Source organism: Petaurus breviceps, unplaced genomic scaffold (assembly GCF_028583685.1).
Source record: "Petaurus breviceps papuanus isolate PSGF00001 unplaced genomic scaffold, PetGlider_PUasm1.0 91041, whole genome shotgun sequence".
In the NCBI taxonomy this organism is placed as follows: domain Eukaryota; kingdom Metazoa; phylum Chordata; class Mammalia; order Diprotodontia; family Petauridae; genus Petaurus; species Petaurus breviceps.
Genome location: NW_027187400.1, coordinates 5,177,904 through 5,201,419, shown reverse-complemented (window position 1 = coordinate 5,201,419; position 23,516 = coordinate 5,177,904). Strand labels below are relative to the sequence as shown.

At 48.6% G+C, this 23,516-nt stretch overlaps 1 protein-coding gene across 3 annotated transcripts in view; it reads left to right on the top strand.

Annotated features, from left to right (window-relative positions):
* Positions 1-18,807, top strand: part of WDTC1 (WD and tetratricopeptide repeats 1) — a 60,123-nt gene extending 41,316 nt beyond the window's left edge. For all 3 annotated transcript variants that reach the window (XM_069079077.1, XM_069079076.1, XM_069079078.1), the window contains 9 exons: positions 617-711; positions 2,878-2,993; positions 4,693-4,768; positions 5,303-5,399; positions 7,814-7,987; positions 13,687-13,922; positions 14,852-15,017; positions 15,967-16,159; positions 16,837-18,807. In XM_069079077.1, coding sequence (XP_068935178.1) covers positions 617-711; positions 2,878-2,993; positions 4,693-4,768; positions 5,303-5,399; positions 7,814-7,987; positions 13,687-13,922; positions 14,852-15,017; positions 15,967-16,159; positions 16,837-17,034 — 1,351 coding nt within the window. In that variant the 3' untranslated portion in view covers positions 17,035-18,807. The remainder of the gene's footprint in view (positions 1-616; positions 712-2,877; positions 2,994-4,692; positions 4,769-5,302; positions 5,400-7,813; positions 7,988-13,686; positions 13,923-14,851; positions 15,018-15,966; positions 16,160-16,836) is intronic.
* The last annotated feature ends 4,709 nt before the right edge of the window (positions 18,808-23,516 follow it).

Sequence of the window (23,516 nt, the reverse complement as noted above, 5' to 3'; positions counted from 1 at the left end):
ACAGGCACCATTATTAGCCTTTCCGTTGCCCTTTGAGTCACCTGCATCTTTGATTTTTCAGATACTATGGTGATCTGTGATTCACAGCATCAGTGGAAATACCCTATGGGGTGGCTAGGTGGTGTAGTGAGTAGAGCACCCACCCTGGAGTCAGGAGGATCTGAGTTCAAATCTGACCTCAGACACTTAACATTTAGTAACCATGTGACCTTGGGCAAGTCACTTAACCCCAATTGCCCTGCCTTCCCCCTCCAAAAAGGAAAAAAAAAAGGAAATACCCTAGACTTGCTTGGGAGGAGCGAGGAGTTTTACATGATATTTTCAGTGCCTCATGGATCAGTCTCCCCCAGGGGCTAGGCAGGGACCACAAACTAGCCATGGATGACACCTCGCTGGGTATGACAGGGAAGACGTTGCATGACCTAGTGAGGAAAAATACCACCTGCCATATCTTTCAATCCACTGGGTATTTATTAAGCACCTATCCTATGTAGGGCACTGTCCTAGGTGCCAGGGACACAAAGACAAAATGATGCCATGGACTGTCTGGTTTTGTCTTGTAATACCACCCTTAGGTGGCAGTTCTTAAGAGTTTTGTGGTTCCCTCTCGTGGCAGAAAAAGCATGAAGCAAGGCCCTTCAGCTGGTGTGCACACATTCTGTGACCGACGGAAGCCCCTCCCTGATGGTGCTGCCCAGTACTACGTAGCAGGTAGGACTCTGTTGGAATGGAGACCTTACATCCCAGTGGTGGTTGGCCTGTCCCCCAAGCCCCTGGGGAGCCTCCTCATTAGATCGAGGCTGACTTTTTGGGTAGGGAGGAAAGTATAGCTGACTTTGGGGAATACCACTCATATCCAGGAACAGAGGACCATTGGTCCTTTGGCACCTTTTCTGTAGGATGGAATAGACTGATGGCTTATGGAAAGACCCTCAGGTCTTCTGAGCCTCAGCAACCAGCTCCATGGGATTTGTCATGTCCTGGAGTTGCCTCTTGTCTGGTCACAGCTTCCCATATTCAACTGACTGAAGAGGCAAGTTATTTCACTCTAGGCCTTACGTGATCTCCAAGATCCTTTTCAGCGTTAATGATCAGTGATCTGCAGAGTTATTCTTATTATGTGACCTCACTCATCTGTCTATACCGTTATGGACAGATGGGGCTACCAAGGACCCTGTTGCCAGAAAAGCTGCCTGGTCCAGTGGTGAAGCAGCTATATGATAGGCAAGGAGTGGGAAGCTGGAGAGAGCCCTGCCATTAACTGGTTGAGTGACTTTAAGGAAACAGGTTCAGGAGACAGCCTGCTTATTGGTCAGTGATGGAGCTGGGAGGTCATAATCTCCCTTCTTAACCCATAATTATGTAGTTAGGATCAAATAAGATGATGTATGTCAGAGTGCTCTGAAAAGCACTTCATGTTAAAGCATTAGGAGAGTGAGCACAGAAGTGGGGTCTGGTCTTGGAAGGAGAATCCCCAGCCCCTGCAGGAAAGAGCAGTGGGCAAAGGGATTTTCCCTTTTCCTTCCTTTCTCTAGCCAGTCTTCATGTCTGTGATTATGTTGAAAAAGAATGAATGCTGTAGGCTTGACTATGATGCATCTCTAATGCCGCATGTGGGTCTCTGCTTCTTCATTCACAAGATCTGACTCTGGGCTAGTGTACTGTAATGCCAAAAGAAAGGCAATTTCCCAAGGTTCAGAATACCAGCATAGGTGCTCTCCATTTTATTCAGTGACCAACCAAGAACAGAGAAGATCAAAACATGACATCATTCCAAATACAGCATTTACTAAATGTGATTAAATAATCTCCAAGGACTACCCCACCCCAGGACCTTCCAATCATTCAATCAGTTACAAAGTTCCTGGTCTAAATACTTCTCCACCCCTAGGCTATACCTTCATTTAGTCCACCACAAAGCCCCTCTTCTCAAATGGAGATTAGTTTCCAAACATAAGTAAAATACATTCATTTGCTCAACCATAGAACACAAAAAGGTCAAAAGTTCCCCACCCCTGGATCACAATTGAATCTACCCCAGAGTTACATCAAGTTTAAGCACAGCACCTAATACCCAAATGGAGGTCTTTTCTTCATCTTGACACGAGGCAAGTTCTCAGCAATCTTAGTTCCTGGGGAGACAAGGCTTAGCAAGGCCACAAGATACATTGCCAGTCCCTTCATGAATTCATCCTCTGTCTGTAGAACAGTCCTAGAACCCCTGAAAACATTAGCAAAACCCTCTCCTAGGATTTCTGTAAACATACAACAAGAAAATCCTTCAGGGCTTCTGAACCAACAGAAAGGTTCCCAGACCCCTGCAACAACAGCACTGTCCTTCACCAGTGGACAGTATTCACAATCTGTCTGCAGGACAGTCTCAGGGCTTCTTAGCCAACAGCCAGGTTCCAGGACTTCTTCAACAGGACAGTCTTTCACCAGTGAACAAATCTGGCAAAACAACATCAAAACAGACAGACAAAGTACCAGCAAAACAGCCATGTCTCCTCAGTCCTTGGCAGCTCAGGGGGCAGGTCTCAAAAGTCCAGGGCAATTCAATCCTCTCAGTCTCTCTCTCTGCCTCCACGAGGTGCTGCTTCCAAAAAAGGTTCCTCTGCCTCTTTCTTGTGTCTCTCCAAATCTACGTCACCAGCTCCTCCCAGTTCACGACTTTCTTTTCACATCAACAAGTCCATCCCACAGGTGGGATTAACAAGCTCTGGGTTTTAACACAATCAATTTGAAAACCAAGCCAATACAGGGGAATCTTTAATTGCCATTACTATCACAGCTAGTGGGTATGAGAGAAGGTTGGTTGGTGGGTGAATGAGGCTGGAATGGAGACCTTACATCCCAGTGCTTGGCCTGTCCCCACAGGGCACTTACCAGTGAAGCTGCCGGACTACAATAACCGCCTTCGCGTGCTGGTTGCTACGTATGTCACCTTCAGTCCCAATGGCACTGAGCTGCTGGTCAACATGGGAGGGGAACAGGTAGGCCCTTTTGTGGGAAGTAGCTGAGTCCTGCAGGCAGCCCTGTGTCCAGCTGGTGGGAGTTGTGTATGGTTACCAGGAAGGAGGCTAAGGTAGAATGGAGAAAATAATCTTGACTTCACAGCCAGAGGCTCCTAGGGCTCCCAGGGCAGGGTGGTTCTGTCCCCAAAGGTCAAAGCAGACCTGCAGAGCTAAGTGAGAAACAGGACTTGCAAAAGGCAAGGAGAGTGGGCGTGGTGCCATAGTGTTGGGGCCAGGGCCTTGCCCAGCTGGCATAGCAGTCTTGTCCCTTTTCTCTGGGAAAGGGAAATCTGAAGGGAAAACAGGGCATGTACCCAAGGTGAACAGGGAGTCTGTCATTTGATTAGATGAGTATTAGAAGGAATGAGCCTTTAAAAAGTTAGTGTTCCCATCTCCCCCCACCCCACCTTTGTTATCCTAGAAGTGCCATGACAAGAATCTGGCCTCGTGTATCTCTGTATGTCCTCTAGAACCAAACGCTGCACTCTGCACACAGGAGCTTAATAAAGAGCTGGGTGAACTGATGTCCTCAGGACCTCGAAAGAGCGTTAGCCAAATTTATCATATGCTTATTGAGCATTCACTTCCTCTTAGATCCATTTTAATGCATCTGTAAAATGAGGATAACAGTTCTTGTACTGCCCACTTATCAAAGTTATTTAGTCTGTTAGGCAAGTGCTTTATAATGCTTAAATGGGCATGAAGCATTTGATTATTTATTGCCTTAAAATATCATTTAATCCCTAACTCTGTCCCTTGTGACTGTGTGACTAGGCACTTGACTTCCCTACTCTGGCCCTAAGATGCTGTGGTCCCTAATGAGACAACATATGAAGGGTTCAAGCCCTCAGAGGTGGGGGCACGGGGAGTCACTGTAGGCTAGAGGAGCTGGGGAGGGCCTTCTGACCCAGAGTAATGGGTATGATGGATTCTGTTTGGGAGTTGGGGCAGTGCAATAGGAAGATGGCAGATGTGGAGTCCATGGAGCCACATCCCAGAGACTTCAGGCATTGTCTAGTTGTAAAGATCACATGAAAGAATTCTATGAAGGAGACGGCTAGGTAGCACAGTGAATAGAACACTGGCCCTGGAGTCAAGAGGACCTGAGTTCAAATCTGGCCTCAGACACTTAATGCATATTAGCCGTGTGATCTTGGGCAAGTAACTTAACTCCAGTTGCACTGCCTTCCCCCCCTCCAAAAAGACAACCAAAAAAAAAAAAAAGAATTCTGTGAAGTACTTTGTAAATCTTAAAAAGCTGTATGAATTTCAGCAGTTAACTCTTCATGTGTTTTAATATGAATTGGCTGAATATTCCTCAAAGAGCTTTTGCTCTGGAACTGCCTACTGTCCTGGCAAGGCCTTGAGTACTATTTGTTGTGAATCCTCCCTGCCATCCTTTTGGCACCCACTATATACTGGCTTTTTAGGATATATCCCTGAAGAGGGTGGAGTCTTTGCTACCCATTAATGACAGTGAGGTAGTTTCATGGCCTGTCTCTCTCTCTCTCTCTCTCTCTCTCTCTCTCTCTCTCTCTCCCCCTCTCTCTCTCTCCCTCCCCCCCCCTCCCTCTCTCCCCCTCTCTCCCCCTCTCTCCCTCTCTCCCTTTCTCTCTTTCTGTTCCCCCCTTCTCTCTTTCCCCCTTTCTCTTTCTCCCCTCTTCCTCTCTCTCTCTAGGTCTATTTGTTTGACCTGACATACAAGCAGCGACCATACACCTTTCTCCTGCCAAGGAAGTGTCACTCATCAGGGGGTGAGTATGGGAATGGGAGGGCCCAGGTTCCTGACACTACTTCTCTTCCCCATCAAGTCAGATTGGAAGTGTCAGAGACTGATGACCTTTACTGTCAGGCTGATCCTGTGGGGTCCAGATCTTGGTCCTCTATAGAGATAGCTCTAAATGACTTCTCAGTATTTTTCTTCCCTCCAATTCAGCTGCACATTCATTTTGCTACCACTGTTTTCCCTTCCCAACTACTAATCTGGGCTTGTACCCCCTGGACAACCAGTATAGGTCATGCTGAGCTTCCTTGGATATTGATAGGGTGGCTTGTCAGTAGTATCCTTTTCCTCCAACTTTCCCCAATTGTGGAACCTCTCCTTTGGAACAGTGCTGCTTTTTGCCTCCCTCCCATTTCTTCTGGCATGGCTGGGAGAATCTCTAAGCCTATTTTGTCCACTACTCATCAGCAGGTCCTGCCTAGGTCTGGGTGGGAATAAAAGCATCATCATCCATGCCCAGATTAAGCTGTCCTTTTCTCCTTTCTTCTTCCCTCAAACCTCTCAGAGGTCCAGAATGGCAAGATGTCCACCAATGGCATGTCCAATGGCCTCCACCTGCACAGCAATGGCTTTCGCTTGTCGGAGGGCAGAGCACACGTAAGGTAATGTCAGCTTTCCAGCTGCGCTATCTCTCCCTAATTGTGATATGTCCCATCACATGACTTGGCACCTTTCTTGGTCTTCCCAGGGAAGGAGGGAAAGGATGTGGATCTGCTGTATAGGCAAGAGAGAGCCAGCAAAGCCATGGGTGTGGAATGGTTTGTGGGTGGAGAAGCTGTTTTGTTCCTTCTGCCTGGTCAGGCCTCTGGGAATAGAAAATGTGTCAAGTCATGCCCTCCCAGGATTGCATCAGCAAGGGTTGAGGCCCAGAGTTTGCCTTGCCCTCACCCTGTCCTGTCTTGATTTCCTCCTTCTTTGCTCTCTCCCTTTTAGTCTCCATGTTTCCAGTAAGGTTAGGATGGATAGGAACCATTTCTACACATAGGAAGTGGAGGGGAGAGATAATGTAATGGGGGAGGAACTGTCATTTGGGAATTCCTTCTGCGACATAGGTATGACATTTTCTAGTTCCTTTGAGCCTGGAGGGCAAGAAATCTTGACCAGGGAGTTGGAACTTTATAACTCATGAAGTGTTATGAATCCATTTCTCTCCTCTGCATAACTTAGATAGTATGACTGGATATCTTTGTGTTATAGAGAGGGGAGATGGCTTAAGAGACCCCTCCCCCCCTTCACCTCCATTGATCTAGGATCAAGAATTTTAGCTCAGTTCAGCAGACATTATCAAGCCCCTGCTATTATGTCAGGGTCCCCAGAGATCTCAATAGGCATTGGGCTGAAGCTAACAAGATGAAATTCAACAGTGAAACATGTGAAGTCTTACACTTGGGTTCCCAGAATTAGCTTCAAGGACAAGATGGGAAAGGCAGGATCAGAAAACAGTTTGAAAAAGAACTGGCGATTTTAATGTACTGCAAGCTCCATAGCAATCAGTAGTATGATGTGGCAGCCAACTGGCCTAATGCTGTTTGGGGTTACATTTCAGAGACAGAGCAGTGATAATCCCTGTGTCCTCTGCCCCAGTCAGAGAAAATCTGGAGGGCTGAGTATTTCTGGTGCTACAGCTCAAGCAGACTTAGGATATGGGGAGCATCTGGGAGGGTAGCAGTGAAGACAGGTGAAGGAGCTGGGAAGATTTAGCCTGGAGAAAAGAGTCAGGGGAGTGGGGTGGCCATCCTTTCTGTTGTTTGTTCTCAGAACTTCACAGAGGCAGGTGTAGGTGGTGTTGGGTAAGACCTTTCAAGCAAGGAAACCATCCAGAAGAGGAATGAATTGGACTGCCTTGGAAGACAGTGGCTTCCTCATTTAGAGGGTTCAGTGACCACTTGTCTAGTCTGTTAGAATAGAGAGTCCTTGTAGGTTTGGGTTGAATTAAATGGCTGCTGAGGTGCCTTTCAGCCCTCAAATAGGGTTCTTTGATGTACAGGGCCCTGTGATAAACATTTGGATGACAGAGGAAAGAAGGCAAACACACCTGCCCTCAAGGAGCTTGTGATCTGGTTGAGGGATGAGGTGTGTACAATGAATGCCAAAAGTGAAGTTGTGCACAGAAAAGAGTCAGAGAGTTTGACCAGAGAGAATCACGTTGATAAATACCACTTTTATATTGATATATCAGATAAGGCTTCTTGAAGGAGGTGGCATCTCAGCTACATTCTGGTGGAGGCTATCAGTGGGCAAAGGAGGAAGGGTAGAGGACAGGAGGAAAGTGACCAACAGTGAAGAGTCAGATATGACTAAAGGGGCTTTGGGTTAAGTAAGCATGAAAGGAAAGCCTTAAGTTCCAGGCAAAGTCGTTCGGACTTTATTCCAGGCAGTAGAGAGCCAGTGAAGGGGTGGCCAAATGTGCAGGATTGGAGACTGGAGGCAAGAAGGTTGTTTAGGGACTTATTGCCCTAGCTGAGCATGGGCTAAGGAGGGCTTGAGCAGGAGAGAAGGAGGAGACAAGTGGTAGAGGTCACGTCGACAGGGCTTGGCAGCCCACTGGATGTGGAAGGCGGGAGACAGAAGAGGGAGGCTTTGAGCTAGGCTGATCTGGCCATGGCAGCATCTCCACAAACAGGCAAGCCAGGGCATTAGGTGAGCTTTGCAGAGGAAGATGTGAGCCTGAGTTTTTAGTCACTTAAGTGTAGATAGCAGGCAGTTTGAAGTCTAAAACTGGCACTCGGGAAGGTACTACCTGGATTTTTCCTGCCACAACCTATTCTGTTCTTTTATCTGCTGTCCCAGGTGCATCTCTCTGGAGTAGGGAGAGTAGAGAGATCTGGGAGACTGTCCTTCTCAGCAAGGTTTAAGGAAGGGGTAGCCTAGTTCCTGACCAGTACCACATACCTGACGGAGCTAACCTGGCCTGCCCTGCTCCAGCATTCAAGGCTGCTCCTCCTGCCTGCCCCAGGTGCCTTGTCCCTTGCTCTCCTGCCTTGATTTTCTCCCCTGTTTTACCTCTTCTTTGTAGTCCCCAGGCAGAGCTGCCTCCATCCCTAGAGCGAGTGAAGCAGCAGGCCAATGAGGCTTTTGCCTGCCAGCAGTGGACTCAGGCCATCCAGCTTTACAGTAAAGCCGTGCAGAAGGCCCCCCACAATGCCATGCTTTATGGGAACCGAGCTGCTGCCTACATGAAACGCAAGTGGTAAGTGAGCCCCACTAGTCTGGCTGCCAGACAGCAGGACAAGGGTGCGTGGGCATCCTTGGGCTTAGGTGTGGCGTCTAGCTGGCCTGGCTCCTCAGACCAGAAAGCTCATCCCTGGGTCACCTTGGACAGGTCACTACCCTTTTCTGAGCCTGTTTCTAGTTCTAGAGGATTTCTGAAGTCTCTCCCAGCTTGGTTGTGTTGCTTATGCAGTCTGAACCTCAGTGACCTCATTTGTGAAGCAGGGGATAATAATCTTGGCACTAGCTCCCTTCTGGGGTTCCTGTACTCTGGTGTCAGCTGCTGTTGCTGGGGATTTTTCACTGTTTTCCTCAGATGGGCATAGCAAAATTCACAATCCTTCCCAATTTGACCACCAGAGGATGAATCTTTCAGCAACTCACGAAGCCCTTCTAAGTCACTGAGGGATTCTGGTTCACATGAGTGTGAATCACAGGTGTTGGAGGCATCAAAGTCTGGGCTGGAGGTTGCACTTTGTTCCTCCCCAGGAAGAAGGTTCAGCAGAATCTGCAGCCATGATGCAGAGCCTGAACCATCTTCAGCAAGAAGGGTTCAGGGGCTTCCCCAAAATCAAGCGTGGATGAGGGGCAATAATTACAAAAGGTGTAGTACAGATATTAGGCAAGGAAATATATTAAGCCCATGAGTGTCCGTCTAGAGAACCTCCAGCTTTTGGGATCTCGGGTGCCTTTCATCCAAAAAGGGAGTCCTAGAGATGCAGGGCCTATCATGAGCCTGAGCTGCGGCTTCAGGGCTGGCAGCTGGACTTGGAAAAGGCTTCTCTCTCCTTTGCCGTTAAATGAGATGATATTTATAAAAGTGCTTACTTCGCACAGTGCTTGGCACATAGTAGGTGCTATATATAAATGTTTATTCCCTTCCCTCCCATCACATCCTTGAGGGCTGACGAGCCTTCTTTTTCCTGGGAATGGGACAGTTGGGTCTCCATCCATTTCTGTTCTTTCTGGCATCTATCTGGGCCAGTGAATTCCATTGCAAAAACCCAGTAAATGCCCAATACTGGGGACCCTTCAGCCGGCAAGTCTTCCATGGTTCTCAGTTCAGCTTCATACCTGCCCTGGGTGCATGGTGGTGTCCTTTTCTAGGTGTTATATTGCCTGGAATTAGAAAGTATTTCCATTGGGATCTGTGGGTTCTGTCTGAATTGTTTTTAATCCTTCCTGCTGCTGGCGGTGTGCCCTGACAACTCTGGCCAGGACATGATGATGGTTAGTTTCCAATCCCCTTGCCCTGCGAATTGCAAGATGTGCCCCATCTTGTTCATGACCTTCCTACAATGTGGAGAGAGCAAAGCTGGGTCCTTGGCCGTCGCCCTCCTGTGCTCGTTTCTCTCCAGTATGGATTTCCTCCATGGTTGCTGTTCCGGCTTGCATACCCCACAGGCCCCAATGCTCTTGGCTTGGTCTTTGGGCTGACTCATAATCAGCTCTGAGAGGGGCACCTTGCAGACAGTAATTGGATTTCAGTACTGCAGTGGCTCCTGAGTCACTCCCACTTGTTCTGCTGTCTGCTGGATCATGATGGATTCTCTGCTTCTGCATGACTGCACCCCTCTCCCCCTCCCCCTTCCACCCCATTTATTGTCATTCTGTCCTCATCACGGTGTGGCAGCTTCAGAGCTCACACAGATGACCCACGTAACATACCACACCCTTTTGCTCCTGCCTTAGGCGCTCATTCTTGAAGCTGGAAAGTTCCACAGAAACTCAAAGCAGTTCTTTCTTGTTGGCCATTGACTTAGTGTGTGTTTTGGCCAAAAGCAGAGGCCTATCTGTGATCTTCACCTGTGCTGGCCACTGCTGCCTGGAGTCTCTGAATGTTCTTGTCTAGCCTAGATTGCACTGGTTGGTATTAGCCTTTTTTGGACTACAAGTAGACCCCAATTAATGTGAATATGGAAGACCCTGAAGTGGAGAAGAAATTTATTTAGACATTTCCATTGGTCTGGAACCAATTACAGAGAGTTCTTACTTAAAGAGGGCTGTTCCACAGAATTCTATGTAATTTTTTTACATAATGTGAATTTGATTTCCCTGCAGATGTGGGGAAGAGAGGGAGTGAGACAAGAAGGGGACCTTGCACCCATAGAGGGAGGGAGCTAGCACACAGTTCAGGGACACATGGGGGCCATGGATAGAGAAGTGAGAGCAGGAAGAGGAGGATGTGGGGGCCAGGGATAGCCATGTGGGGTCCTGCCTGAAACAGGAAGGGCACACAGGGGGCAGACCCACGGGGGCAGGATACAGCCCCAGACAGGAGAAGACCAGTGATCCATGAGGGCTGGACAAACAGGCAGGTGGGCGGCTCGAGGCAAAGGTCATGAGCCAAGTGGTGGTGGTGCCATCTCTCCCTGTGTATCAGTTCTTCGGCTTTCCCGTGGAGTGGGTGTCTTTGGTGGGGGGTGGTAAGCTACAGAGCAGAGAGAGAACACAGTAGTATACTGTATACAGTAGCATACGGTCAAGTTAACCCAGGTGTTTTTAGGAATGTACGTTTCTTCCAGAATTCTTTACGGAAGGTTGAATTTGCATAATGCAAATTTATATGAAGCAAGAACTATCTATATCATATTTTACATGATTATAATTTCAAATAGTCTGATTTCAAATCCATGCAGCCACTTCAAGGGATTCATTATTTCCACTAATTGCAAGCATGCCTTGTGGTGTTCTTGGTAGATGAGCAGTCAGTCAGCATTTTCTATGTGCCACACGCTGCACTAATGACTGGGGATTGAAAAGCAGCCACCTGCTGTTCCTGCCCTCAAGGAGCTCACATTCCAGTGAGGAAAGCATGGAGCTGGATTAGGTTGTGAAGTTCTCTGAATTCCAAACAGAGATCTTTGTGTTTGAGCCTGAAGGGAACAGGAGCTTATTGAGAAGGGAGATGCCATGGTCAGGCCTACGCTTCAGGATGTCACGTGGCAGCCACATGGAGGATGAGGCAGAATGGGGAGGCCAGTTAGATGGTGATTGCTCATGAGGACTGACCAGTACTAGGGTGGGGGCTGTGTGAGCATAGAGCAAGTGGAGGAGTAAATGCATGAGAGAGATGTCATCAAGGTAGAAAGGACAAAACTGGGCAATGTGAAGTAAGAATCAGGGGTAGAGAATAACACTGAGATTGTGAGGCTGGGGGAGTGGGGGGGGGGTCCTCAGCAGTAATAGGAAATGTGAGAAGAGGGGAAGGTTTGGGGGGAATAATGAGTTCTCTTTTGGACATGGTAAGTTTGAGATGCCTGTGGAATATCAAGTTTGAGTTGTCTAAAAGGCAATTGGTGATTTAAAACTATAGCTCAGGAAAAATTAGTTTAGAGGAAGAAATGAAAAGGGCACTGAACAGAGACTTAATTAATGGCTAAAAAGCCAGCAAAGAAGGATGAGTAGTGAGACAGGTAGTAGAAGAGACGGGAGAGGCCAATGTGATAAAACTTTTTGAGAGAAGAGTGTCCAAGGGAAGAAATGGTGATCAATAGTGTCAGACTGTGGAAAAGCCAAGAATAAGAATTTTGAGGCAGTGTCATTAGATTTGGCAATTCATTGGAGAAGGCAGATTCAATTGGATGATGAAATCAGAAGGCAGATTGCAGAGCATTTTATAAGAAAGAAAGTATAAATGGTGTTCTTAAGTTTAGCCAAGAAGGCAAGAGCTTCGTTGGATGATTACTAGAGAAGGTAATAGAAGCAGATCAGAAGCAGATCAAACAAGTGTGATTCTTTTTTACAAATGGAAAAAGATTCAGATTGACAGTTAAAAAAAAAAGAAAAATGGCCAGTGCTGGAGGGGACGTGGGAAAACAGATACATTCATACACTGTTGGTGGAGCTACATACTGGTTCACCCATGCTGAAGAGCCATCTGTAACTGCCCCAAATTATGATGGATTTCTGTTGGGCTATAAGAAATGATAAAGTAGGTGGTCTTAGAGAAACCTGGGAAGACTTGGATGAATTGATGCAGAGTGAACATGACAAGAGAGCAATGTATACAATGACAATAATATTGTAAAGACAAAGAACTTTGAAAGACTTGGGGGACTGTGATCAATGTAATGATAACAACCAGCTCCAGTTCCCAGAGGACCAAGGATGGAACAAGCCGCCACCTTTCTGAGAGCTGGGGGAGCACAGACAGAAGCATATGTTCTAGACATGGCCAGTGAGGGAATGTGTTTTGTTATACGTGTCTTAACAAGGATTTTGTTTTGGTTTTGGGGTTTTTTTTGCTCTCCTTAGTGGAGGGGGGAAGGAGAGAGGGGAGAGAACGAATGCAGACTTGTTGATAGGGGAGACATTTTTTAAAAAGAAGGGGGTGGAAGTGGGGCAGAGGGATGTTTGTAGGCATCTGAGAAGGAACCTGGAGATGAGGAGAGACTGTGATGCGTTCTGTTATCAGATTAACGCCACGGGCTTTTGATGAGTCTTATTCCTAGAATAGATCCAGTTGCCTGGAGCCAGGGGACTGGGGCGTGGCCTTTATACCTCAGTGATAGTGATGGTGTCAGCATTTTGCCATGGCCTGGTACTGGGCCCTGTGCTTGCAGAACGGAGTTTATGTCCTGTCCCTGGACAGGGCAGGGTGGAGAAGAGGGGTGCTGTAACTTTCTGGGAGGATAAAAATGTTACTAGGAATAACCTGCTTTCAGCCCTTGACCTTCATGGCCTTCTCCCTCCCCCACAACTCCTAAGTCAGATTCTTCAGTGTGTGGACTAACTGGTAAACTATGGGAGAGAAGCTGCTAGCGGCCAGGCTGAGATTTTCTCCTGGGATTTATGCATATCCCCTTCCCTTCAGCTTATACTGGGCCCCCCTTCTCCCCATGAGGAACCTAAGACTTGGGGGTCAGGTGGGGCAGAGAAAGAAAAAAGGGGACTTGTGGAAAGGAGCCACTGGATGGACAGGGCCTGAGGTGTTTGCTGAATGGCAGTGTGCAGTTGGGCTCTTTGCCCACTGGGGGGCAGTCTTGCCTTGTTCTTGTTGTCAAGGCATGCGCTTGCTTGCATACCAAGAGTCATTTGGTTTTAAAGTGTCTTGGATGTCCCGGCATTTTTTAGTAACATCTGGCTCTTGGTGACCCCATTTGGGATTTTCTTGGCAAAGACACGAGCAGTTTGCCATTTCCTTCTCCAGTTCATTTTACAGATGAGGAAACTGAGGCAAACAGGATTGAGTCACTTGCTCAGGGTCACCCATCTGGAAAGTGTCTGAGGCTGGATTTGAACTCAGGAATAGGAGTTCTCCCAACTCCAGGCCTGGCACTCTAGCCACTGTTTCTTGGAGAGGAAGAGGGGATTGAGAAGCTTAGAATGGCCAAGCAAAGCTGGCTTTAGAGCCCCAAGGCTGCCCTTTAGAGAGCAGTCACTACTAGCTGATGTGTGCAAAACCAAGGCTTGGGCTCCCATTCCATCCTCCCAATCACCCGACTAAGGAGTGAGCTGTGACTTGCTTCTCCTCTGAAATCCTCCATCCACTGCCCAGGAGCAGTCTCATCTCAGTGGGGTCTCTAAATTAGATTGGGAGGAGGAAGAAAGGAAGACTGACTGGTCTGCTCCCCTTTGACCCCCACTGCCCCCAGGCCTGCTCCTGGCTGTAGTGAAGGCAGCATTCCCTCTCCTCTCTGCTTCTGGTCACCTGCCTGTGCTGTCCTGTCTCCTTAGGGACGGGGACCACTACGACGCCTTGAGGGATTGCCTCAGGGCCATCTCCCTGAACCCCTGCCATCTGAAGGCTCACTTCCGTCTGGCCCGATGCCTCTTCGAACTCAAGTATGTGGCTGAGGCCCTGGAGTGTCTGGATGACTTCAAAGGAAAGTTCCCGGAGCAGGCCCATAGTAGTGCCTGTGACGCTCTGGGCCGGGACATCACCGCCGCCCTCTTCTCTAAGAGTGATAGTGGTGAGTGAGGCCAGCAGTGCACACAGCCAGCGCAGCTGAGGTGCTGAGTCTGAGAGGGAGGGCGCTAGCCCCCAAACCCTGCCCGTGTCACCCCAACAACAGCCGCCCCCGTGGAAACCAAATGAAGCCTAGGCCTAGATTACAGAAGGGACATTAGAGATTATCTGGTCCAGCAAAAACCCAGAGATGGCAGTGACTTCCCTGGAGTCACACAGCCCTCACCAGTAAAGTCAGAATCCAAACACCGACCTTCTACCTGTGCTCCACTATGCATGTCTTGTTTTGTGCTGGTCATAGTCAGATTCCAGCTTGCGTGGCTGTGGAGGCAGGAGACTTGAACCATGTACTTGCTGTGTGACCTTAGCAAAGTATTCAGTTTCTGGAACTTACTTGCCTGATCTGTACAGTGGGAGCAGCAGTTCATTTTGGGTCAACAGGCACCTACAATATGTAAGGCACTGAGCATAGAAGGACAATGTCAGGGTGCTTACATCATCTGCTCAGACTTGCCTGAAGTCATAGGGTCCTAGATATCCAGGACCCCTCCTAGTTATCACGTCTAAATTCCATGATTGATTTAGAGAAATGTATTCACTCAGTGCTTTTAGTCCTTTCCCCCATCCCTGGAAAATATAAACAATTCCTGAGACTGAGAGGCTGATGGTGACTCTTGAACATCCAGGTCCTTGCCCTGGCAGCCTCCTAGAAGGAAGGATCTTAGAGAGAGGTTTCCCTGCCCTCCCACTGTCAGTCACTGTGGCTGTCTGCAGCGAATCTGAGTCAGGCCTGGCATCAACCAGTTCTTGTCCACCATGTCAGCCCCATCCAGAAATGTCCCTCTGTGCTGGCTCTTGAACTCTGTCCTGGCACTGAGGGCACAGGGGGAGGGGACCAGGCTGCTCACTGGCTCTGGCCCCTTCTCCACACAGAGGAAAAGAAGGGCGGTGGTCCTGTGCGACTGAGGAGCACCAGCCGAAAGGACTCCATCTCAGAAGACGAGATGGTGCTACGGGAGCGGAGCTATGATTACCAATTCCGGTACTGTGGGCACTGCAATACCACGACAGACATCAAGGAAGCAAACTTCTTTGGCAGGTCTGTGAGTCGGGGTTCCCTCCACCCCAAGCAGGTGGCTTGGCTGGTGGCAGGAGAGCAGAAGCCTCTGTGCACAGGCCAGCAGTGTGCCTAGCTGGCTCTCCACAGGCTGATTCACCACCCTGAAGGAGAGTCAGGGAGGACTAGGGAGAGCCCCCCCAAATCAATGCTGGCACATTGTATGCCCAGCCCTGTACTAGTTACCAGGTGAAGGGGTGGGGAGAAAGAGCACACCACGTCATGAGATGGTCTCATTTACTGAAACCTGCTCCTGGGCAAGAATCCTGTGCTCCTTGCTGGTGGAGATAAAATCTAACCATCATGGGGCTTCCAGTCTAGTAGGGAGGGGAGACCCAAGAACAGCTGTCATATGGGATTCTATCGTGCAGTACTTTGTATCTGTTCTCTCATTTGTTCACTTTGGCCTTTTGGGGAGGAAGTGGCATTTGAATTGGCTTTTTAGAAGTGGGTAGGAATTCATCAGGTAAAGAGGAGCAGGGAGGACATTCCAGGCATAGGGAAAAGCATGTGTGAGGTACAGAGGTTGAAAGAGGTGTGTTGGGGGGAACATCAAGGGAGGGTGCCGCAGTAGAGAGCAGATTGGAGTTAAAAGTCATAGGCTCATGCTCTGCCATTTCTGGGTCAGTTTCCTTATCATAAAATGGGGCCAATAATACTTATAGTACAGAGCTACATAAAAGTGAGCTGCCCTTGTTACTCATCACAAAAAGAGCAGCTCAGAATAAGGTGACACTAGGGGACTCAGGTGACTTTCTTCTCCTGGCCCTTTCCTCTGTTGCATAGGGTATCCTCCTCTCTGCCCTTCCAATCCAGGATCCCAACAGCCTCTGGAACTGAAGGACAAGGCTGGGGAGTTTGGGCAGATGTGTTGTGAATGCCGGCAGTGACTCCCATCCCTTGTGACTAACCTCCTCTTTTCCCTCCCCAGCAATGCACAGTATATCGTCAGCGGCTCGGATGATGGCTCCTTCTTCATCTGGGAGAAAGAGACTACCAACCTTGTGCGTGTGCTACAGGGGGATGAGTCCATTGTCAACTGCCTGCAGCCCCACCCCAGCTACTGCTTCCTGGCCACCAGCGGCATCGACCCCGTTGTGAGGCTCTGGAACCCTCGGCCCGAGGTGAGACATGGGGCGGAGTGGAAAGAGTTCTGGGACCTGTGTCCACCTCCCAGCCCTTGGCCCTTGCTAGCTGTGCTGATACGAGCCCTTCCCTAGGAGAACTTCCAGCCCAGGAGGGCAGAGACTGACTGACCCATGGGGAATAGAAGGAGGGCTGCAGGAAGGCAGGGAGGAGGGAGCCCAATAGTGCATATTCCTCGGGTATAGCACTGTGAGGTGTAGTTATTGTGAGTGATGGTATAAGATGGGGACCTGAGGTGTTGGAAGATGAAGTTACCTGTGCATAGTCTCAAACCTGGGAAGCCAAGGAATACTTCCTAGAAAAGGTGGAATTTGCTCTAGGCCTGAAAAAGGTGGCTGGTGTTTGGATTCTTTGTGGGGACTGGCCCCTCCACTTCCCTCTCATCTTGGAAACCAAACAGACTTCTGATTCCAAATAGAATTTGCACCCACTTCTCACGGAGAACTGAGCAAACTCCATTAGGCAGTCAGTCAGCAAGATCTACACTGGGTCTTTGAGATTAAAAACAGCAGTGCAGCGGCAGCAGGAGAGACTTGCATCAGGCCCTGGCCCCTTAGGACTCAGCCCAGTCAGGGCATAGTTCTCACAGGTGGGGAACACAAGGGTCTTGCTTCCGTCTCAAGCCATGTTTTCCCTCCTTTATTGCCCACCTCAGAGTGAAGACCTCACAGGACGAGTGGTTGAGGACATGGAAGGGGCTTCTCAGGCCAATCAGCGCCGCATGAATGCTGATCCCCTGGAGGTGATGCTGCTCAACATGGGCTATCGGATCACGGGCCTGAGCAGTGGAGGGGCTGGGGCTTCTGATGACGAGGACAGCTCTGAGGGGCAGGTCCAGTGCCGGCCCAGCTAAGGCCCCTCACAGACGAGGAGGAGGAAGAGGAGGAGGGTTTAGTTTTGGTTTTTCTTTTTGTTTTGGGGTTTTTTTTATCCCCCTCCAGATACCCCCGCCCCATTTTGTTTGTTTGTTCGGGGGTGGTAGGTAGGGGGCGGTACAGCTCATTGGCTTCCAGACTCTTGGGGGTGACTGTCCTAGGCCCAGAGCAGAAGCTTCTTCCAGCAGTCTCCCTCCTCCTACCCCTGGCAGCAAGTCCTCTGGCATCAGTCTGCTGGGAAAGGGGGTTAGGCATATGTGAGGGCAAGAGTGTAGCCCCAATAACTGGAGCCCTTCTATGACTTCAGAGGGGGTCATGGGGTGTGAAGGAGGAATCATGGGCTACCAATGCACTTGGCTCAGGTTATTTCTTGTCCTTGAGTCCCTGGAGAACTGGTCTGTCTCCCTATGTCCTCCAGGGCAGTCAGGGATGAGGGCTTGGCCAAGTCTGGTATCTGCTCAGCATTCCTACTCCCTTCTTCTCTAGAGGGAGGGTCCTAAAGTGCTGGGAGCAGATTGAGGGGAAACAGACCTGACCCCACCCTGGCTAGATTGGAAAGTCCAGGCTACCCAGCCTCATAGGAGGGGAGCCCCTTGGTCTTCACTGATGTCCTGGCCTTCAGCTCTCTCTCAGTTAGCAGCCTCAATTAACTCATTCCCTTTATCTTCCTGGGAAAGTGGTTGGGGCCTAGAGCCACTGGCCCTGGCAGAGATTAGCCTTTCACTACGCTAATGCCCCCTCTCCAGCTCTGCTTGGCCTCACTGTGACCTCTGCCCCAGAGCCTAATGGCATCCTCCCCTTCCACTACCCCCATCTCTTCCAGCGTTAGTGCTGAGCGTAATGCTAAGTAAGGGCTCCTTTCTACCATCCCTCCCCTGGCCATGGAGTTCTCCCCTTCCACCTTTCCTATCCATTTTACATTCCCTGTTGTGCTGAGCCTCTGGACACCAAGGAATTGGCGGCTTTTCTGTCTGTCTCCTCCATAGGACATACTGGTGGAGAAGGGGATCTCGTTCACTCTCCCCCATATCCTCCTCTTCCTGTAGAGTGCTGCACAAGCCCAGGCTTCCCCCCCTCCCCTGCTCTTCAGGTCCCACCCTCCCCATCTCCAAGCCAAGGACACTTGGGAAAGGTAGATGCCATTCTCCCCACCTTCCAGTCAGCAGGAGGGCACCTCTGAGCATCTCCCCGCCTCTGCTGGCTAGCCGGGCTCGGGATCATTTTAAAATCCATTTTGTTGTTTTAAAAGTAAAATTCGGGGTGGGTTTGGAGGGAAGATGGACAGTGAAGGTCTCGGGGCATCTTTCAGCTGCTTCTTTCCCCACAAGGCAGGGGTGGCTTCTCCCCACCTTTCCCTCACTGCCCCCTTCCTCCTTTCCTCCTTCCTATCCTTGCTTGGTAATGAAGTATATTTATTGGTGAAGGAGACAGCTGCTGCTGGGACTTGCTCTCCCCTCTCTTTTCCCTGACTTCTCCTCTAGCCCAGAGAGGAAGGGGAGTGGGGGTGGGCAGGGCTCTGAGGGGAGGGGAAGCCTTGCATAGCCCCTTAGCTTTCCTGCCTCTAAGCCGACACTCACTCTGCTCCAGCCTAGGGCCCTTCCCCTCCCCTCCAGTGTGGAAGAAACACAAAAGCCTTACTGTCCACTTGGGCAGGAGCAGAATATTTTTGTTCCTCTGCCCCCCCTCTCCCTCCCCACCCCCAGCAGAGTGAGGGTGATGATGCAATTGATTAAAAAACATTTTGTTCTAGGCGTGGATGTGGAATTTGTGGAAGGAAAGGGGAGGCTTCTTAGGACATAAGACTGGACCCCAAATCTTTGGGCCCCTGTAGGCTTGCTGTGAACCTGCTCTCTGCTGATGCCACCAGTTATCCATCCCTGACTTTACAGATGGCCAAGCTTAGCCTTGACTCAGCTTTACACACACAGGGTTGGCACCTGGCATGTGACACCTTCAATGCCACTTTAGTCCCTTGGACCTCATTTAGTCTCTTGGAATCTCGTCAGTGTTATCCATGTCTGTCATTTTACAGAGACTGAAAGGATTGGCCAGAGCCAGGGCAGGAGGAGACTGGCTGGGATTAATTAGGCAATGGCCCCATACCCACACTGATGCCCCTCTGAAAGATTTGGTCCATAGCTGCTCATAGTGTCAGAGAGCTCAAAATGGGATTTCCAAAGCTGTCTGGTCCAGTCCCAGGTCACGTAGGTAGTAAGTAAAGAAAACTAGGATTCTGAGTCCTGTGTTGAGCATCTGAGACGTTTTTTACCTACTAGAGAGGAGGCCAGCTTGGAGCATCGACCACAAGGGCCCTCAGAACATAGAACTTCAGAGCTGGAAAGGGGACCTGAGAATTCAGCTGATGCATTTTACAGTAGAAGAAACAGGCTCAGAAAGGGAAAATGCCCAAGACCCCCAGGTGACTCCGTGGCCAACGCGAGAGCAGAATTCTGGTTCCTTGTTGGACTGCCATGTGGCTCCCGTGTGTGCAGGGAGCTTTGAGACCTTTCTGAGTGTGCTCATGTTGGAGGAGTCACTTGTTGCTTATGACATCTGGCTGAGGCTGAGCAGGCAGCACTGTGCCATTGTTGTACAGATGAGGAGCTTGGAAAAATGATTAGACTCTAGGTGTTTGGGCTCCTAGCCCAGCACTGGTTCTGCTGACTAATGAATAGCTGAAACAGTGCTTTAAGATTCACAAATGTCTTTCGTATAACGTTTCTATACATTGTCAATAGATAAAGCTTTGCTCTTCTGCTAGGTCAGCAACTGTGAAAAGTGATGTGATCATTCCTCCTGGCCGGGGCATGATCCTTGATTGATACTTGATACAAAGCCTGGCACTTTCTCTGCATCAAAGGGGAGAGTGTTAGACTGGAACAGTCCTGCTTTGCCTTTGGTGCTTCCAAAGATGTGCAGTTTCTTTAGCATGAGTGCTTCCTATAGAGGTGAGCCACCATCACCAAACAAAGCCTCTCTTCAGTGATGTTTTAAGATTCTGCATTTCTTCCATGGCCTAGAGCCAGTCTTCTATTTCTGGAGGTCTGGTAGGTGGTGTTCCCTAAAGGAAGTTGGTCGGGTCTGTTCCAAGGAAGAAGACAAGGTAGTGATGAGTGCCAAGTCCAGAGAGGGGCTACAGTATTTAAGAAACACCTTCCCTCTGTGCTGTTTTTAATGTGTCAAACGATGGGAATTGGACTAGACAATCATTAATGACCCCTCCAGAAGTGTTTTATCAGGAAAAATCCTGTTGGTTAAACTTGATGACATTGCCTGTTATGTTCAACATTCAGCCATGTGAGGCACTTGAGATAACATGGCAAAAAGAAAGCAGTCCCTGCCCTCAAGGAGCTGATATTATCACATCTGTGGAGAGAACCTGGGCAAGAGCACAGAAAGTGGGGAGCTCGGGGAAGGCTTTCTAGAAAGCAGAGATAGTGCATTCTGTCTGGGGTCAGAGCTGGGAGGTCACTGGGAGGTCAAGCTCAAAGAGCTAATGAGCCCGTCAGTGTAACTCAGAGCGTGTGAATGAGAAAATGCAGTGCAATTGGGAAGGCAGGTTCTAGACTGAGATGCCACCAACCTGGGCAATTAGCATTTTGTCCCAGAGGCGTCACTGTCCCCTGGACTTGCACTGCAGTGGACAACCCAGCTTTCTTCCCCACTCACATGGAATCTTTTATTCGCTGCCCCCAGAATAATCAAGGTTTGTAAAGGTTTGCATTAAGTACCTGTATGCTCGACAGTGCAGGGCACAAAGGATAAAATGAGCAAAATGAAACCCTCAGAGAGGCCTGGTCCGAGGAGGAGACACCAGCATCTTCTTCACTGAGTAAACGGGCTCAGACAAAACAGGATAGAAGGTTGTCTGGTTCAGCCCCAAAAGAATAAGCCGGATCCCCACTCACCCGGCTCAGGCATCAGTTAGCCTAGGATTTGAGTTCAGATGCTAGTTCTGTTCTCACTTCCTGTGTGACCTCAGGCAAGGCATTCTGCTCTCTCTCCGTCTCAGTTTCTTCAAGTGAAATGAGAGGTTGGTGGAGACGAGCTCTCTGGCCCTTGCAGCTCTTAAAAACTGATGAAGTGGGAAGGGGGTGTGAAGTTAGGTAAAGGTTCTTTCCGATGAGAGATGGGGAGGAGGGGAGATGTTTAACCAACGACCACCAAACCACTGTAGATAGGCCCTTAGCATATCTATAAAATAGAGATACACAACCCTTCTTGAAATGTGGAAAACACTTGGTAAACATATCTTAACCTGCTACATAAATTCATTGAACAAATATTCAGTAAACATTAGGCACCTGATATATGCAAGGGATACATATACAAAAATGAAAGTTCCTTCCCTCAAGTAATTTACATTATACTAGAAAGATACATAAATGTTAATACAAACTAATTTTAAAAGGGGGAGAGAGTGCTTTTTATCTAGAAAACGAGCTATTTTTTTTTGAGAGCTATATTTTTAAGGAGGCCATGAGACCCATGGATGGGGGGTGTGGGGAGAGATCACTTGTGCAAAAAACATGAAGGTAGAAAGTGGGATGCTTATAGTATAGAGCTCCCACTTGAGCTGGAAACCTAGGTCCTCAGGATGTCTGACCCCTGCTCCCCTTAGAGTTCTAGGAGTAAGCCAGAAGAGGGTAGAGGTTTCTAATACTGTCATTCATAAGCTCCCACTGTGCTCTCTGGATTATCCAGTTGAAATCAATTAACCAACAAAAGTGAACTAGCTTCCTAAACCACTAGGGATATGGTTTAGTAAGAACATTTGGAACAAGATTGTCTCTCCAAAAAGTCTGACACTTTCCCATAGCTACACACAGAGTCCAGGCAAAAGTAGACTCAGAGTTGGAGAGCACATGTCAAAAGGGTAACAGCTCTTGATTGGATGGAAGTCTTTACTCCCTGAAGCCCTCAGGAAGTTCCCCTAAGCAGGGGTGTGTAGCACTCTGCTGGACCAAGTAGTGAGGACTTTTGTAAAAGCCTGATGCTACACTTCTCTCCAAGCTTCATTGGAGAGGTTACTTTCCCTGAAATGCCCTTTCCTCAGCCTTCCAGTTTGTCCTATCTCAGCTCCAGCTGAAAGCATCCCTTGTTGCTAGTGACATGGTCTCTGGGAGGAGTGTCACAGAGCTCCTTGCTGGCATGACCCTGCTCAAATCTTTTCTGATATACATAGGCCCAGTGGGGTGCCTAATTCTTTCAGCCAATTGGAATACATGCATGTCATCTGACTTGAAACATTTTGCTCCTCACACCTGGTTCACACCTTTGATTCTGTGAATCAGAGAGGCTGCTAGCCTGATAAAGGGATCTTAGAAGCCACCAAACCCAACCACTTCATTTTACAAATGAAAGGTTAAGTGATAACCAGGGACACATAGCTGATAAGTGCCTCAGTCAGGATTTGAACTCAATTCTTGACTCCAAGCTCAGCACTCTACTCAACCACCCACCTATCTACCTGTTTACTTCTCAGGATGTGGAACATTTGTTCATTGGAGAAGGAGGTGGATATGGAACACTCCTGTTTGCAATGGAATTCTATATCTAGAGCTGGAAGGAACCTCAGACTTTATCTAGTCTGGTGCACCCTCATTGTACAGATGAGGAAGCTGACCACTATGTTCCCAAGGTCGCACTGGTGCTAGGACCCACCTATGCCCGAAAATACACTTTCCACTTTAGTGTTAATATCTCAGGATCATAAATTTGTAGCCGGAAAGGACCTTGGGGTGACTGTCATGTGAGACCGAGAGAGATATGGTGGTTTGCCTTAAGTCACAGAGGTAGCCAGCTATGGAGGTAGGACATGGCTCCAGGGCCTCTGGTGCTTTTCCCATTGAACCACATTGACTGTTCAGCATCAGAAATACACCTTTCTTGTTCCCACCATGTTTTTCTCCATCAACCTTTGGGTTACTTATAACTTTGAGTCTTCAGGTTTTGGAGGATTTGCAAGTATATTATCATATATACTTACTAGCTCTGTGACCCTGAGCAAGTCACTTAACCTTTTTTGCCTCTGTTTCCTCATCTATAAAATGAACAAGAGAAGGAAATGGCAAGCCACTCCAATATCTTTGCTAAGAAAACCCCAAATGGGGTTATGACAAATTGGACATGACTGAAAAACAACAAAGCATTTCTAGGAGGATGTTTTATTTAAAAATGGATCTTGGATCTGAGGAACAGGTTGGGGTTCATTAAAGACACTGGGCAATCATTCCCATTTTCTTCCTGTTCAGTACTGGGCCTGATTGACAAAAAATTCAGAGTTAAAAGGGGCCTCAGACACTATCCCTACTCACAGTTAAGAATTCCTTCTGCTACTTAACAAAAAAAGTGGCTAAGGATTTTAGTGGCTGAAAACTAAGTCTAAATAACAGTGTGATATGACAGCAGAGAAAGCTAAAGCAACCTTGGGCTACATTCAGAGCACAGCACTCAGAAA